Source organism: Callospermophilus lateralis, chromosome 3 (assembly GCF_048772815.1).
Source record: "Callospermophilus lateralis isolate mCalLat2 chromosome 3, mCalLat2.hap1, whole genome shotgun sequence".
In the NCBI taxonomy this organism is placed as follows: Eukaryota; Metazoa; Chordata; class Mammalia; order Rodentia; family Sciuridae; genus Callospermophilus; species Callospermophilus lateralis.
This window is the reverse complement of record NC_135307.1, coordinates 76,851,073-76,869,568: the sequence shown is the minus strand read 5'-3', so window position 1 is coordinate 76,869,568 and position 18,496 is coordinate 76,851,073. Positions and strand designations below refer to the sequence as shown.

Here is an 18,496-nt window from a genome sequence, read left to right as displayed (position 1 = left end):
AATTTTATACAGTTAGCATTAATTATATAATGATAGAGACAAAACTCAAATTCTAGGTATAGGTAATTCCAAAGACTGTGCTCTTTAAATGAATGTTACAAGTTTACCATATGATTCTTTAAAAAAAATTTTTTAGTTGTTGATGACGTTTATTTTATTTATTTTTATGTAGTGCTGAGGATCGAACCCAGTGCCTTACACATGCTAAGCAAGCACTCTACCACTGTGCTACAATCCCCGCCCTACCATATGATCTTTTAATGTATTAAAAAAAAACTTTGTAAATCAATAGAGTCAATAAATCCATTTAAGAAAATTTTCTGCATTACTCCACACGTTAAACCTGTATTTTAAATTCTTGGGATATGAGAAAGAAGAGGTAATGTAATACACTAGACATGAACATATATTCAAAAGGAAGCAAGTCCTAGGAAATTCATAACATCCTCCACTTACTACTACAAACAGCTGTTTGTTGTTTAGCTACAGGGTGTATCTTCCCCAACAGACCTGTCAATGCCAACATCTCTCTGCCACCTTATATTTTCCTGAGCCCCAGCTTCTTACAGGTCATTCTGATATTCAAAAACTCTGAAATGGTTCCCACTGCCCATCTCAGACATATATTTCTTATTTCTAGCTATTCCTGCTTGCTTATAGTCCCCTTGCTAAGTCCTGAGAATTTCAGCCAAACCAATCCTGTGAATCTGTGTCTTGGGCTATTGTCATATACTCTTCATTGATTGAAGTTCCAGCTTTCCATTCCTGGATCACTGCTTTTATACTTCCACTTATTTTTTCTCACCACTGACCATTAGTTGGTCATTAAGATTTGTTAATTCTAAATAGTAAATATTTATATTTCCTAGATCTCTATTTTTATTCCATGCTACTCTATATTATTTGGTGTTTCTTGAGGTACTATCAAGTTATATCCCTCCATACCTTTGTTTATACTGTTCCTTTTATGCAGAATAGCATCTCTGATTTTTTTTCACTTGGTCAAATCTAATCTACTCAGAGATTAAATATAAATATCATTCCTTTGTGATATGAGAAAGAAGATGTAGTGTAGTGAGCTAGACATTTACTAGTATACACGTATCTCCAAGCAATATTAAAACTTCCCTCTCCTGTTTATGTATCATTTTGTATACTGTTGATGACACTAATACCCTAATAATACTTTGTTATATCCTGAGGGCTGAAGAACCATAATAATAATAATAATAATACTCTGTTATACCCTGAAGGCTGAAGAACTATCTTGTCTTGTCTTTGTAAAACCCATAAACTGACAGTATCCATCTCAGAAAATGTGTTCAGTAACATTCATGATTAAACATTCATTTGCATCATAAAGTCATATTTAAATGTTTAAAAAATATCAAGATAATAAAAAACTGATCACTTTTTCCTTACCTTAAATTTTAAGGCAGGTGTTTGTGTTACGGACGATGTCTTCAATTCATGCAGCCGTTCTTCTATTTCCCTCAGCCTAGGAAGTGGCATGAGATTATACACACAAACACACTTATAATGTATCATTAAGGGTTAGCATCTCATTAGACACATTAAAATGTCTATAAAGAAGCAAATGATGATACTTTATTAATCCCTAACAATAATTCCTGTTGACAATATTTTATAAAAACAATGACTCAAAACTCTTCTCATTGTACACTTGGGGCTCAGTGTACAATGCTGCTTGCCTAGCATGTGTGAGGCAGTGGGTTCGATCCTCAGCATCATATCAAAGAAAAAAATAAATAAAATAAAGATAAAAAATCACCACTTCTCATGACACCTGTTATTAGTAATTCTCCCACCCCCACCATGCTGGGGATTGAATCCAGGGCCTGTTAGGCAAATGCTATCATTGAGTTACAAACCCAATCCATCTTTATTTTTAATTTTTTTAGTAAAATATCAGACATATATATATATATATGCACATACATATCTTTAAAAAAATTACACCATATGGTTAATACTCACTTGTCCATTATCTTTTCTTTTTAAAATGTCCTTTCCTAAATGAATCTTAAGAGCTCTTTTCATTTCATTGCTTCCTGTCCTACTTCAATTTTTATAACATCATATGAAAAATCACAGTTTGACCCTTCTCTGTTGATGAATATTTGGATTATTTCATCTTTTTCTCATTTCAATTTCCCTACTAACTTATACTTAATAAACCATGGAACTAAGTTACCCTCTGCCAAGAAATAAAATAAACTATAGTTAATTTTCTGCCTGTTTTTCAACAAAATTTAATTGGACTTATACACCTAAAATGCTGCTGTAGGGGTTGGGGTATAGCTCAGTGGTAGATCAATTGTCTAGCACGTGTGAGGTTCTTCTGGGTTTGATTCCCCAGTATTGGGGAATGCAAACAAAAAGCTGAGTCTTGTCAGATATGACATTTTCTTTCAAAACTATCAATTACTTTGATACTAAAATATTTATGTGTCTATCCTCTGTTTCTTAATAAGATCTTAAAGGAAATTCTTGGATACCTTCCCTAAGACTAAAAAATAAAAAAGCTTCCTGAATAAAATTATAGTCAATTAACTCAGCTGTCTTTATATAATACTATCAAAATGAATGGTTTTTTCATTGTTTTATCAGAATATATCAGATGAATGTAGTCATCAAGAGAACAAAGAAGATGGGTTATTAACTAGAGAGAATGCAGCAAAGAATTAAAAGATAGTATCAGGAAAGCCACAAATGATTAAATAACATCTGTTTATAATTATATAATATATACAATTATGTTTATATAACGTATTTAAAAACATCTTTCCAAGAAAAAGTGTTTTAAAATTGTTTCCAGAACAATAAGAAAAAAGGTAGAGATCTGCCTCTATAGACCACTAAAACTACAATCTACAAACCAGTGAAGATCTTTAATAAGGGTTCTTATGCGCTGACTCAGCCTGGGATCAGTTTTAGATTTAACTCCTAGTAACTTGTGAGGAAAGATGGAAGGAAAATCAGGAGGATTCCAAAACTATTTAATGCTATAGGAAAATACATATAATTAACATGAAAATTAACAGTCTCTAGCTTGATTAAGGATGTTATCTAGTAATCTTTGTATCCTAAACAATGTATAATTTCTTTTCATGGAAATTTTGAAGTTTTCTTCTGGGAGATCTAGTAATTCCATACAGACATTAAAAATTCTTTCAATGGATGAGGCTATTTTACCGTCGTTTTGTTATATAGAGTTCATCAAGAAGATGTCTTTCTTCATAGCTCATCCACCGTTCATCAGGCAATTCTTCTTCCTTCTGTAGCAACTGTTCATAGAGTCGAACTGGATTCCAGCCAGTCATTATGTCGTAAGTGATTACACATCCCAAGGAGTGGGACACTATTGAGACTTTACCCCCTTTTTCTTCAAAGTCTGGATTCCGAGAACAGAAAAGGGAATATAATCGATTCAGCTCTTGCTGAAGGCCTTTAACTAGCTGTGTGAAATAAGAAAATATATTAGAGTTATCACTGAGTGTTATAAGCTTCACTTCTAAGCTAAAATATATAAAGAGAAACAAATAATAATGACCTAATATACTTAGATTATTAGAATTAACTCAGTTGACTTACAACCTTGCAGGAATAAAGATATATGTAATATTCAGTCCTAATCATCACTACAGAATATATATGCAGATATTATCCACAAAGATCCATTATGTCATTAAATCAACTATAGGAGGCAGCAGTTCTATAGATTAAAAAGTTCCATGAAGATTCCAGTTAGGTTTCCAAAGGCCCCTGGAAATTTCTTCCTCATTGCAACTTATTATATATATGCAATTCCAAATTTTTGTGCTTTGTGATTTTTAGTCATACTAAATTTTAGAAAATGAGTATGTAAGTTTATAAGTGATATACTAACATACTTGATATTCTAAAATCTCCATTATATTGATGATATTTATTAAAAGAGTAAAAAGTTGATTTTTATGGTTAAAAACAAGGGTTTTTTAAAATTTAGAGGTTTATAAGTAGAAAGTATCTTTTAATTTTTCTTTGCAAAACTGCTTTATATGAAATTAAGCGTCAACAAGTATTACTGAAATATTCCATTAGATTTTGAATAAGGTTCTTTTGTTACTCAGACCTATACTGGGGTCCTGACTTGGTTTTAAGGCAATTTTCTCTTCTTTCTATCATGATTTACTTCTCTTTGATTATATTCTGCTTGATGTTCTATTTCTCACATCAGTATTTCTTAGTATGTCAATTGCTACTCTGATACAAAGATTAGTATTTGCTGCATCTACTTTCAATCTTGTTATTATATCAAGAGACAGATATCCTCCATCAAATTTTATTGAACATTCATTCTTTACCTGCTGATATAAATGTAAATCATTCGAGCATTTTATGATTGTGCAGGGATAAAAATGACAGGAATGAAGGCATGAAGTACTCTTTGTTGATATCTCAGAATTCTATAACATATTACTGATATCTAGTTAAAACTATTGAAACCACATATCATGTCTGCTGAAATATATCCAGTCAATGAAGAAAGAGCAGAATAAGATAAGGTGGTAGAATGTGGAAGGATTATAAGCTGCATTTCTTCTAAGGAGGAATGCACGAGTTTTACTTCTATGATTTAGTGCTATCGTTTTCCACTTTTCAACATGCATTAGAATCACCTGGAGGGCATGGTCAACACAGATTTCTGGGCTCCACCCCAGAGTTCCTGATTCAGAAGTTCTGAGCTGGGCCTTGGAATTTGCATTTGTAATAGTTCCCACAAGGTGCTGATGCTGCTAGCATAGGGATGACACTTCAGTAACTATTTCAGTGGAAAATGCACATAAAGACCCTCAAAGACTTGGACAGTATGTCTGGTTAATGTAGTTTCAGAGGTATGCAGTGTGATATGAAACCATAGGGCTGTTTGAATTACATTACAGCTATCATGTAATGCTTTGGATTTGGCTTTTATAAGAATATCAATAATCCTTAAAATTTTGTAATTTTCCTGATTTACAATCTATATGATGGAGGTGCAGAAAGACCTAATGCTTAGATAAAATAAATTCCTTTAGAAGTGACAACATTTTTTTTTTTTTTTTTTTGGGTGGTGCTGGGGTTGATTCCAGGCCTTGTACATGCTAGGCACATGCTCTAATACTAAGCTACATCTCCTGCCCCTGGTTTTTGCTTTTTTTTTCCCCCCCCTTCAGTATTGGAGATTGAACCCAGAAATATTCTACCACTTTTGTTCTTATTGTTTTACTGGTGCATTATAGTTGTACATTTTTTTTTTAAATACTTTTTTTAGTTGTATACGAGCACAATTTACTTGTTTTTATGTGGTGCTAAGGATTGAACCCAGTGCCTCACATGCTAGGCAAGAGTTCTAGCACTGAGCAACATCCCCAGCCCCTAACTATATATTTTGATGGAATTTGTTGTTACGTGTCTGCACATGTAGACAATATAATAATATAATTTGGCCAACATCACTCCCCCTCTTCCCTCCCCACTTCTACCCTTGATCCCTTTTTCCTCTAGAGCTCCCTTTAATTTTCATGAGGTCCACCCCCATCTTTGTGGAAATGTATACTTTTAAATAATTTACTTTAGTATGTTGCCTAACATTGACTTCATGTTAGATGAATTTTAATCTCCTTTTAAAGAAATAATAATTTTTGCCCACTTCTCACTTATTACACACCTCTTTTGTCCTTCAAAATGCCTTAAGCAGTGCTTCCCAAAACTCCCTGATGGCATCACTGGGGCAACTCTTAAAATATAAATCCACAGGTTCATCTCAGATCCACTGGACTAGACTCTCCAGGGGAGGGAAAACTTTTCTTTGTACTTCCCTTTTGTACCTTTTTATTTAAAAATAACTTCAAATGCATAAAATGTTACCAAAAAAAAAAAAAAGCAGCACAAACATCACACATATATTCTTTATCTAGATTCACCTATTATTAGCATTATAGTTAATTGCTTTATCATTTGTATCTCTGCTTCCATAACACACATGAACATTTCTGGGAAACATTTGAGGATATACTGCATATATCATGGTCTTTTACCCTTGTATACTTCATTGTATATTTCCTAAAATTAGAAATAATCATAACATAGTTATTGATTTCATAACTTTACTTTGATGCAATATTTTATATAGTTTGCCATTCACATTTCAATCCAGTCAGCCCTTTTTGCAGTTTCCCTCATCCATTACAGGATACCACCTAGCATGGGATACAGTATTTAGCTATCTTTAGCCTCCTTTAATCTGGAATATTTTCCAAAGTCATTCTTTATCTTTTATGATATTGGTATTTTTAAAGAACACAGTCCAATTCCTACATTTTGTTAGAATGTCCTCATTTTGTGTCCCTGATGTTTCCTCATAATTAGAACATGCATAAGTAACACTGTGTCCTCCTCTGGGTACAGTATCAGGAGGTACATAATGTCCATCTGTCCCTCAGGAATACTAGTGTAAGTGTTGCCTGAATTCTCCCATGTATAATTACCTTTTCTGCTTTTTAAACTAATGAGCAGCCTTGTACAGATACACTTTAAGATAATGCAAATATCCTGCTCTTCATCAAAAAATTGCTGCTAATTTAGTATCCATCGATGATTTGTGCCTAATCATCTTTAATCTGATCCTACCATGATGGCTGCAAATGATTTTCCAATTCCAGCATCCCTCCAGTCAGCCTCTGGCATTCTACTGTAAGCAAGGAACTTTCCTTCTTCCCATTTATCTATTTATAACTAATTTTGAGGTAGGATTTTTAAGTGATTTAATCCGTTATTATAATTCCATAAAAATATACTAACAATTCCTTACAATAAATACAAATAATTAGTTAACATTTTGGTCCTCAAATTATTCTAGATTTGGCCAGTGGGAACTGCTGCATGGGCTCTGGTGTCCTTGAGACCTGCCCTGTTGTCTTTCTGAAGATTTTCCCACCTTCTATCATAACAAGTTGTCCTAGACCCAGAATTGGCCACTTCCAGGAGGAACCCTAGAGTTTCTCAGGGGCAGTAAATACTTACTGCAAATACGGTAAGTAAATACTTCAAGGCAAAGATCTAGGTGCTGGGTATGTTTGCTATGACCAGGGTGTCTCTGTATTTTTTGCCATTTAGTGGACCAAGCTTGGAAATGCATGCAAGTATATAAACACATACACCTACAAATGTACATAATATCTATATGCACAAATTTTAGATATCCTGAGTTCAGACTGATACCTTCAATTCTAGTCTCCCCCATAAGGCTCTTTTTTTGTCTGTATTTTTAATAAGAACCAAGTGACAGTTTTAATCAGGGATGTTTGGAAAACACTGTAAAAGATTGATTTCATTCTGAAAATAACTATCTTTGCAGATATGAGAACAGAATAAAAAGCTTTGAATCAGACACTTTTTTTTCTATTCTTGTTATTAATGCCAGCTTTATAATGCTCTTATTATTACTATTTGGGAACCTGCTTCAGCACATTTTAACCTTGATCATATCCTCTTAGGGATATTACCAATCATGTGTGTGTATGTAGTAGTAGAAGTATATTCTCAGTCATTCTCTTTGTCTTCCACCGCAATGGTTCCATTTACAATACTATAGTTCAATTTCCTAACCTTAGCACATAGCTAACAATGCCCACTGTATACTAATGAAAGACTATGAACACATAACTGACTAGTTTCTATTCCATGATATAGGCCTTCCTTGTTGGTTAGAATTAGGTTCAGAATAGTAATTCTTCTTGTAGCTTCTCTCACCTTCTGGTGAATGGTATGTTAGCCTGTAAGTAAAAAATATACTGAAGTCATTGCTGACTTCTAGCTGGTGTCTAGGAGGCTAACATCTTCTTTATTCTATTTCAGACCTATACTAGTTTTGTAAACTGTGTGGACAATGTGGTAGAACTGGCCATATATTTCTTCCCTTTTTGTTTCTCACTACTGCCAATAAGTTCAATGCAGACCTTGCCCAATACTGGTATAGAAGGAGAAATGGAGAAAAATTAAGGAGATGGCAGCCAGGACAGAAGGAGATTTCTTTGGTAACTAACCAACTAAATAAACATTTCTACAAATATGTAAAGGATATGTAGAATGATATTCAAAGATACTGAATGAACAAAATAAAAAATGCACTGGCTTTACACAGCCCAGAGCAGCTCTGCTGGAAAGCTTCATTCATTCCACCAAATACCTAAAACTTATATGTCCAAGTAACACTACCAGTTGTAGAAGGAATAAAGCCAATAATTTATTTACAATTAAGTTTCTTGCTGACTAAAATATGTTGTGAGTTATTTGTAATTTATTGCCACCATGAATATAGTGCTTCAAATTATCCATAGCCTAATATGTAAACATTGAAAGGAACAAAGTCTTCATTCTGTTAGAAGGATGAAGACAACTCACATACATCAACAATAAAAACCTTTGTAGGATTTTACTTAGAACAATCTGAACTCCAGTGAAGAGATTAATTCAAGCATATTCCTCTTGAAATGGGTTAAATTTTCTGATATTTTGGGTAAGTAATTCTTAAATTTGGTTACAATTAAAAGCATAGAGTCCCTTTTTTGGGGAAAGATGGTAACTGGGAATTGAACTCAGAGGCACGAGACCACTGAGCTACTCCCCAGCCCAATTTTGTATTTTATTTAGAGCCAGTGTCTCGCTGAGTTGCTTAGCGCCTCACTTTTGCTGAGGATGGCTTTGAACTCTTGATCCTCCTGCCTCAGCCTCCTGAGCTGCTGGGATTAAAGGCATTTGCCACCATACATGGCCCACTGAGTTCTTACATTATGAAATTGACTAAAACTAAAGAAAAGGCTTCTATCTCTGAAAGGTAACTTGCAGAAGCTTTGATTGACTATAACTGCAAACATTTAAAAATTTTCTTTTGGCCCTAGGTCCTATCACAGTTACTGGGTCAAAATTTTGATGTCACTGAAAATAATTGTGCCCCAAATTTTAACTGGAACTTTTTAAGTTCTACCCATTTACATTCAAACAACTTCTTAACTTTACCTCTTCCATCTTGTTTTCCTGAACTCCAAGTTCTTCCTCCAAATTTTCCTCTCCTTATGGTTCAGTCCAAACTCTTCTAATTGCTCTCTTACTACCCTCAATTACAAAACTCTTAAGTATTTGCAATTCTTACTCTCAGCCTCTGTATAGAATGATCTCTTCTCCTTTTTGCCTAATCTGAAAATGGGTGCAGTTTCTTCTTTTAAGCAACTTACTCTCCTCTGGTTATCTTCTTACTGTCTGATTTCTTTTCCTGTGTTCTAACTTAAGTTCCTCAGATATCTGACTGGGACCCTTTTCTCTTTCTATCTTACATTTTTTTTCTGGACAATTTTACTTTTCAAGGCCATTACATATGAATATGAATGCTTCTGAAGCTAATTTTTAGCCTTGTTTGTCTAAGTCTATACTATACAATTCCAGAAGAAAAATCTTACTAAACATACCTAAAATTTAGCAAGCATAACTCATTATTTTCTAATGTTTTACCCTTCTCACCCACAAAAGTATCTAGTTTCTCCTCTTCCACTGCTGGTTAATATCAGAACCATCTACCAGCTACCTAAGCTAGAAATCACAAGTCATCTTTGCCTCTTCAAAACTTGTCATTACTCATAACGAAGCATTCCAAGTCCTCTTAATTGTCTCTTATAATTATATTTTGAATTTATTGCTTCTCTTTATTCCTTTAGACACTATTTGGGCTTACACCATTTCTTGCTTGCATTTATGAACACAGAACTGGGGTGTGGAATAGAACCATTTTTCCCTCCCCCCAAGAAAATTAAAAATGGGAGGGACAAGACACAAACAATACTATCTGTTACTAACGTTTCGAACTCAAGTAACTTTATATAGTCTAGAAAAACAAAAATGTGCTTAGAAAATATTCGAAAAACTAAATGTATAAGTTAATTTAATGCATATAAAACAATAAACTCAGTAGTTTTGAAATGGTTTACATGTTTATTATAAAGATAGCTATAGGTTACTAAAAAAAAAAGTATGATCTTTGTATACTCTTGGTAACATATACATTAAACCCTATTGCCAGGCTTCACTCCATTTCAAGTTGTCTGAAGTCAGGAACGTTTTTAGATTAAAAACTAATAAAAGATATTTGATAGAAATATCAAGCCTTTCCTTCTCTTATCAAAGTAGAGGTGTCTGCAGGAAGTAGTGCATTTGCTTCATAACTGGAGAATTTTGACGGGATTCAGAATCAAACGATTTACTATTATTAAAGTAATTACTATTAATTACTATAATAAATTAATTAATGAATGCCATGTGCCACATTAATGTATTATCTCAATCTGCACAAGAACCCAATAAAGTAATTACTGTTAGAACACCCATTTTGTAGATGGAGAGGTCATCCAAAAATTATGTGTTACAGGTGGCCTGGAATCAAGAAGTCTGTATGGCCCCTATACAACTTGAAGAATTCCAATGGCATTTTTAGAAAAAAAAAACTGGGGCCATATGTGATTAAGGAGAAATATGAAAATACAAACTTACCTTAATTATAACAATAAGCCTAAAATATTTTTCAGGGAGTAAAAAGAACAATTTTAAAACTTTCCATGACTTCTTTTCTGCAGATACTACATTTCAGGACTGGTGCTCATGTAACACACTGTACTGTAACATACTGTTTTAAACCTTCTTGGGGGTAGGTCCTCCTATCTTTGTCCTCCTCTTCCACTGTGTACCCTATCTTATATATAATAAGTTCTCAATAAACAAATTTTCAATAAATGTGTCGATAATTTCCTTAGTTCAAAATTTCTTCTAGCAGGTGATTAGCATATATATCATGAAATTTTACTTAAGATTCCTGATAAAAGAATTTAGCCAAAGCAACTGATTTTACTTTCAAACACCTACACTGACACTCCCTGTCTCTCTACTAATAAGGGCTAACAGTTCAAAGTGGCCCAATGTTAACCAGTATTTGGTATAGAGTAGGCACTCACTAAATATGTATTGATAAAGTTAAAAGCCCAGAGAAGTTAAAACAACCAGTGAATAGACAGCAGATGGGCCAAACTGTGAACACAGAAGAGAGGAGTGGTGAACAGCACATGCTATGGAACTCTATCACCTGGTTCAAACCCTGGCTCTGCCACTTCCTAGGTGAGACACTTTGGGCAAGGCCCTTAACCTCTCCTTCCATTAGTTTCTTTACCTTTTAAGTGAGGATATTAATCCCACTTACTTCACAGGGTTTTTATGAGGTTAGATGTTAATACATATTAGATAATTAACAAGTATTCGTCATTCCTATGAAACAGAATTCCTTCTCCAAAAAAGTGACAAGGCACATTTGGTTGAGTTTCTCTCTCCCCACTGAATAAACCTTCACCTCCTACCTGCTTCAGTGTTATCGGGGTGATATATGAGCAACACTACCATTTGAGAGCTACCTGGATCCATTAGAGAAGTGGGGCAATGAAAGTCAGTCTACTGCATACAAATAATTTGAGGGGAATCTCTTAAGTGTCTCAAACTCTTGTGAAGACAACAGAGATATAATTAATGAGATTTGCAAAAACTTGTATTTTTCAAATAACTATTTTCTAAGCAATCCTCTACCCAAGGGACTATGCATTTATGAAAAGGTTACAATGTCTAGTTTGAAGTATCAAATTCACTATTAAATACAGGCTATTTTAGATTAACTGATTCCTACAATTTCTCATTAGCTTTTTTTAAAAAAGACCATAAGATGCTAAAATTTAGGTCATTTATGTGCTATCACTTGAAAACATACTCAACAGCAATAAGATAATGATACTTACTTCATCCCTATAAAGTGGGCTCGTATAATACATTATGTCCATTGCACTGCTGTTCAGCATATCTCTCAAACCCCGTACTTTGTCAGGAGTAATGGAATCAACAGTATCTACAAAAACAAAATGAGAACAAAATTAAACATGAGGTCTTTAGTTTGGGGAAAAATTGTTTTCTGAAACAATTTAACACTTAAAATATTCAAGACTGGCTTTGATTCTAACAGATTTTCCCTTCCTGCCAAACAAAACTTCTTTGATCTAAATGTCTTGGGCCTAGAAATGTCCATGTGGAATGCTTGGTGCCACTAACAGCAACAAATTAAAAAAAGAGTTTCCCATGCTTTTCATTTATCTATCTTTAGTGAACCAAAGATTCTATGGGCAAGAATTGTACAATGACAGATATGCATAAAGTGAAATAAATTAGCAATGGATTCTTCAGTAGACAAGATAAAGCTGGTAATTTACTGTGTTGAAAAAAAAAAGTCACCTAATAAAAGTATGCAGAAAACTTCAGATTTCTTAATAAAAACATGACAAAAGACTATATATAGATGAATATCATTACTTGAAAGCACAAGGTGGACAGAAGAAGGCTTACAATTTTAGTAACTCCAATTTCTTTTATCTTTCAGTTTTTTACTGCATTGAGTTATGTTATATTGTTTTTATTTTTTCCCCCACTTTAATACAACGTAATAAGGAATGGAAGGCAATAACAAGCAGAGACTAGAGAAGTCTTTTCAAAGATGTAAAGGGAAAAATTGTGGCTGTGCATAGATTATACAATGTATTTATACATGATACTTATTTTTAAATTGCTAAAGTGAAAGGTATGATTACCTTGCTGATATAAAAAATGTTTAAATCTCATTTTAATACATTCAATAAAGTTTTATTGTGAAATTCACATACATACAAAAGAAGTATATATTATATGAGCAATTGAAAGAACAATTTACAAAAAGGAAACAATTCTACCACATTGCTCAGAATATTGCCATTGGGTTGGGGGTGTAACCTGATGGTAGAGAACATATGCTTTGCATGTGTAAGGCCCTGGGCTCTAGTTCTAGCACCATCATCAAAAACAAAACGGATATTGCCATTGTCTAATGCCCACTATATATATAAATATAAATATATATATATATATATAAATAAATATATATAAATATATATTATAATATATACAAATATAATATATAATATAGATTACAACCCAGTCCACACAGAACACAATTTATCAGACCTTTCTCTTTTCCTAGATATAATCACCAAAGAGAAGCTGGGATTAATTGTGCTTTTCTTTCCTTAAAGATTTACTACATGTTTAATAATATTAATAACTACAGTCAATGACTTGTATGTATAGCATTTACTATGTGCCAGTACCTAAATATTTTATTCCATTTCACCTGATTCTGAACACTGTATTAATTGTTCATGGTTTGCTTCCCTCTCCATCAGGTTTGGGATTCACCCATGTTGATGCATTTGGCCGTATTCTATTCCTTCTTAATTACATATAATTTATTTTAGTTGTAGTTGGACACAATACCTTTATTTTATATATTTTTATGTGGTGCTGAGGATTGAACCCAGGGCCCCGCATGTGCTAGGTGAGTGCTCTACCACCGAGCCACAACCCCAGCCCTCTACTCATTCTTACTGCTGATTACAACCCAGTCCACACATAGAACACAATTTATCCTCTCCTTTGAGAGACATATTTGTTGTTTTTAGCTCTTTATGATTTTCTTTAGGGTGAATATTTAGGACTGAAATTGCTGTGCCACCGTATCTGTCAATGCACACCCAACTTTATAAGATGTCACCTTTCAAAATGATTGTACCAATTTAAATTTCTACCAGCAGTGAATGAGAATCTTCACTGATGCACATTCTCTAGAATACTTGGGACTGCCATTTTCTTAATTTTTCTCCTTATTAGTGTGAATGATATTTTGCTGTGGTTTTAATTTGTATTTCCTTGATTATTAATGTTGTGTATTTCACCTATATGATCTATACATACTTTTTCCCTCTTCCTTTTTCCTGTTCTTTACTCTGGATATTAAACCTTTGGTAGCTCTGACTGTTACTCTGAGGCAACACTTCTCAGTTTGTGGACTGTCTTTCATTCTTTGTGGTCTAAAGTCTATTGATAGAGGCCCTTATTTTAATCTAATCAAATCTACCCAAATTACTTTATAGTTAAGATATTTTTATGTTTTAAGAATTTCTTCCCTACTCTGAGATCATAAAGGTACTCTTTTGAGTTTTTTCTAAAAGATTTTAAAGTCTTAGCTTCCATAATATGATTTTTTATACATCTAGAATCTAAGTAGGGATTTTATTTTTCTCCTTTTTCCCCAGAGGACAACCAGTTGCCAAGCACACTTACAGAACTTACTTTTCACCAATGAGCTGTAATGCCAGCTCTGAAATATATAAGGTTTCCACATTTGGAACAGGTCTGTTGAGGAAGTCTACTCTGGGATAGGGGTCTATTTGCCTTCCCTTTGCCAATACTCAACTGCTTTAATTACAAAAGTTAAATAATAGGTCTGGCTATCTAGTAGTCATGACTCCCCTTTTACTCCCTTGTTCTGTGTTCTTTTTGGTCCTCTGTTCTTCTGTAATAATTTTAGAAACATCAAGTCTCATGAAAAACTACAGTGAAATTTTGACTTGAATTGCATGGAATCTATGCATCAATTTGGAATAATCAACAACTGTATGAGATTAAATCATCCAACCTAAGAAAATTATCTGTATTTATATATAAATAAAATTATATATATATTTTAAGTTTTATTTTTTAATATAAATATATATCTTTTGTTAGTTATTTCTTGGGACCTTGTATTTTGGTTATTTCTGTTTGTTTCCGACATACAGAAATGAAATTACTTTTATATGGATCTTCTATTTTACAACCTTGATAAACTCTCTAATTCTAAAAATTTTTCTGTATTCTTTTATCTGTTGTGGATAGACAAACACATCAACTGCAAATCAGATCAGATGTTTTTTAATTCCTTATCACTGTTATTTTTTCTTAAACTATTGCAATGCTGAGGCTTCAAAGCAGAATGTTAAATATGGGCATCTTTAGCATATTCTTGAGTTAAAGGAAAAGTTTTTAGCCTTTCACCACTCATAAGTACCTTTATGTTTGCTAGAGCATGTTTTTATTATCATTTAAAAACTTACAAAGTAAAATTGACTGAGTTCTAATGCATTCAGTTTTATGCGACCGCCACCATGATCAGGATACAGCACTATTCAATCTCCAAAAAGCTTCTACATGCTGCCCCTCTGAATTGAAACCCTTCTCCTTCCTTCAGCCCTGGCAACACTGACTTCTGTTCCTATAGTTCTTCCTTTTCTTAATACCATAAAAATGAAGCACCAAGTATACATTTTTTCACAATAGGCTTCTTTCACTCATCATAGTGACTTCAAAACTACCACAGTAGTTTAAACCTAACAGAAATGACAAACTCAGGGGGGGTTTTAGTAAATATTAATTCATCCTCATTGTCTGCATCCCTGAACAGCCTAAGAAATTTATCAGGGGAATGAGGAAAGCCCAAGGACACTGTTTTTATTTTACAGAACTTTATGTATGAACTATTATTGCTGGGAGCTCTTTTTTGGTCACTAGAATTTGTTTAACAACCCATTATAACCTTTGATTCCATTTTGGCTTGATAAGCTACAACTGACATTCCTGTCTATGAGACAATATCACAGACCTGGAAGAATCCTTGAAAATCATCAAGGAGGCATTTTATTTAGCATGATGATAAATGTTCTAAACTGGATTTTAGAAAAGATGGATTTTAGAAATGTTTTTGTTCCTTCCATGTTACCCCTTACCCCCAACCCACAGAAGAGATACAAAAACAGTGCTATCTGTGAAATCATATGATGGTCCAAATGACACAAAATCAATACAATTATTTAAAAAACAAAACAATGGATTTAATTTTCTTAAATAATCTAGAGCAACGAGTGAGTATAAGCCAAGAAAATCAAATGGAAGGTATTTTGTTCCCAACAAGCAAAAATTGTTTCTAAAGTTTTCTACATTTACTTTGCTAAGTTTACCAATGGCTAAAAATCTTGATTTTGAAACAAAATATACCTCCATCAAGAGTAAGTTTTGACCGCCACTCAACAGGCAGAAATTCAACATGTGTTGCATGGTTGGAAAAATGCCTTTCTTCTATTTTTCTTGCAGCCTCTCTCATCCTAAAAATAAAATAAATGCAAAACAAAACTTTGAGAGTAACTTCACATATGTATTTATGATATAAAACATCCTTAATCATAATAGTTCCATTGCCTTATAAGTTTGTCTAATTATATTTCAATTATTGCTACTCGAAGCAAGTATGCAGCACTAGGGTACCTTCAAAGTTATCTTCCTAAATTTTCCATCAATGGTTTCAACTGCTCCAACTTTTTACATTTTATTATATGAATTTTTAGTAGGCAGAATAGTATGATTACCCCTGGGTCATCACCTACCTCCAAATATTAACAAGTCACGGCTTTTCTTATTTATTCAATTCATTTCCCCTATAATATAAATTTTATTTTAGAAATTAAGATCAATGAATTTATTTTGTTTCTTTTACTATCAGTTATATAAATTTTAGTATATGTATAGACTGTGGCTAACACCACACAATCAAGGCACTAAACAGTACATTCCAAAAACTCCTTCTCACTACCCTTGTAACAATCATACCTTTCCCCCATATTTTATTGATTTAATTTTGGGGCAGTACCAAGGATGAACTCAGAAGCCCTCTACCACTGAGCTACACACCCCCAGCCCCTTTTTGAAACAGGATCTCACTAGGTTGCTGAGGCTGGGCTCAAACTTGTGATCCTCTTGCCTCAGCCTTCGCATTTGCTGGAAAATAAGAGTGTGCTACTGTGCAGGGCTTCTTCTCCCACACTTTAAAGAAAATTCCAGATATCATATAATTTTATCTGTAAATAGTATATGTTTCTAAAATGTAATCTATATGCTTATACCTTGAAAACCAGATAATTTCTGAAGAATTGAGGTACAGTTCATCTAAAAAAGCAGGATAAAAAATGTTTAACTCTTCCATTTTACTAAGTTTTCAAAATAAAAATTTGTTAGGATGTAAATTTTGATGTTACATTATATGGTTCCTAATCACTTCCCTAAGGCCCTACCAAACACCATAATTGGATTAAGTTTCCATCCTATTAACATCTGAAAATGGGGACTAAATGTTAACCTATGAAGTTTTGAGGGTCACTCAAATGATATCCAGATCATATCACATGCCATTACTAATTCATAGATTTAAATGTGTGGGGCATTTTATCCACTGTGGCTGTGTGCCTTAATGAAGGTTGACTTGTCTCCCATTCTTGGTCTGTGAGTTTTGGTTTCAGTACTTTTGACACAGCCTTACTGGTCCTTTGTTGTTTTTTGAATAATGCAGTAGCTTTTACTATATTCACAAATATGCAACTAATTTCAGAGGTTTTTTTAAATCACTTCAAGAAGAAATACCATACTCTTTAGCATTATTCCCCATCCTTCTCCCCGCTAGCCTCTGGTAACTACTAAACTACTTTTTGCTTCTATGGATTTGCCTATTATGGACATTTAATGTATAAATGGAATCAAAGTATGCTGCCTTTTGTTTGCCTTCTCATTTAACATGTTTTCAATGTTCATCCACTCTGTATTATGAATCAGTACTTCACTGTTTTTTTACTGTTGAATAATATTTTGATATATTTTATCTATTCATTGGTCAATGGGCATTGCTTCCATTGTTTTTTTTTTTTTTTTTTTTTGCTATTATGAATAATGTTGCTGAGAACATTCTCTGAGAAGTTTTGGTGTGGCCATGTTTTCAGTTCTACCTAGAAGGGATACCGTCAGCCCATATACTATCAATTAACCTTTTGAGGAACCGCTCAACTGTTTTGCAAAGCAGCTACATTACTTTACAATCCCAACAGCAACTTTGTTGGTTTTTGTTGGTTGCTAACTTTTCCACATCCTTGTTAACACTTGTTTCTCATTTTTTTAAAAGAATGATCAAAGTGGGCATCTGTCACTGTGAATCAAATCTTCTTAATACTAATAATACTGAACATCTTTTTCATGTACTTTTTGAGCGTTTATATATCCTATTTGGACAAAATGTCTACTCAAATCCTGCCACTGAAAAAAAACTGGAATTCTTTTTTATGGTTCACTTGTAAGAAGACTTTGGATACCAGACCCTCATCTGTGGTTTACAAATATTTTCTCCTATCCTGAGTGTTGTCTTCATTTTCTTGACAGTGTCCCTTGCTGCAGTAAGTTGCAGAATCAGAAGTCAGAGTCCTCCACCTTTGGTCTTTTTCAAGTTAGTTTTGGTTATTCTGGGTCCTGTGCATTTCCATGTAAATCAGCCCGTCAATTTTTACTAAAAGACAGGTAGCATTTTACTAGGGACTGCATTAATGTTAGGTAAACTTGAAAAGTATTTTAACATTATCTTCTAATCCATAATCATTGATGTCTTCTCCATTTATTTGTTTAGAATTAAATTCTTTCAAGGGTATACTATAGTTTT

The 18,496-nt window shown here is 33.4% G+C and overlaps 1 protein-coding gene across 6 annotated transcripts in view; it reads right to left on the bottom strand.

Annotated features, from left to right (window-relative positions):
* Positions 1-18,496, bottom strand: part of Ddhd1 (DDHD domain containing 1) — a 76,655-nt gene that overhangs the window by 16,555 nt on the left and 41,604 nt on the right. For all 6 annotated transcript variants that reach the window (XM_076850480.2, XM_076850483.2, XM_076850479.2 and 3 more), the window contains 4 exons: positions 16,021-16,127; positions 11,868-11,974; positions 3,217-3,479; positions 1,423-1,498 (listed from right to left, as the gene is read on the bottom strand). In XM_076850480.2, coding sequence (XP_076706595.2) covers positions 1,423-1,498; positions 3,217-3,479; positions 11,868-11,974; positions 16,021-16,127 — 553 coding nt within the window. The remainder of the gene's footprint in view (positions 1-1,422; positions 1,499-3,216; positions 3,480-11,867; positions 11,975-16,020; positions 16,128-18,496) is intronic.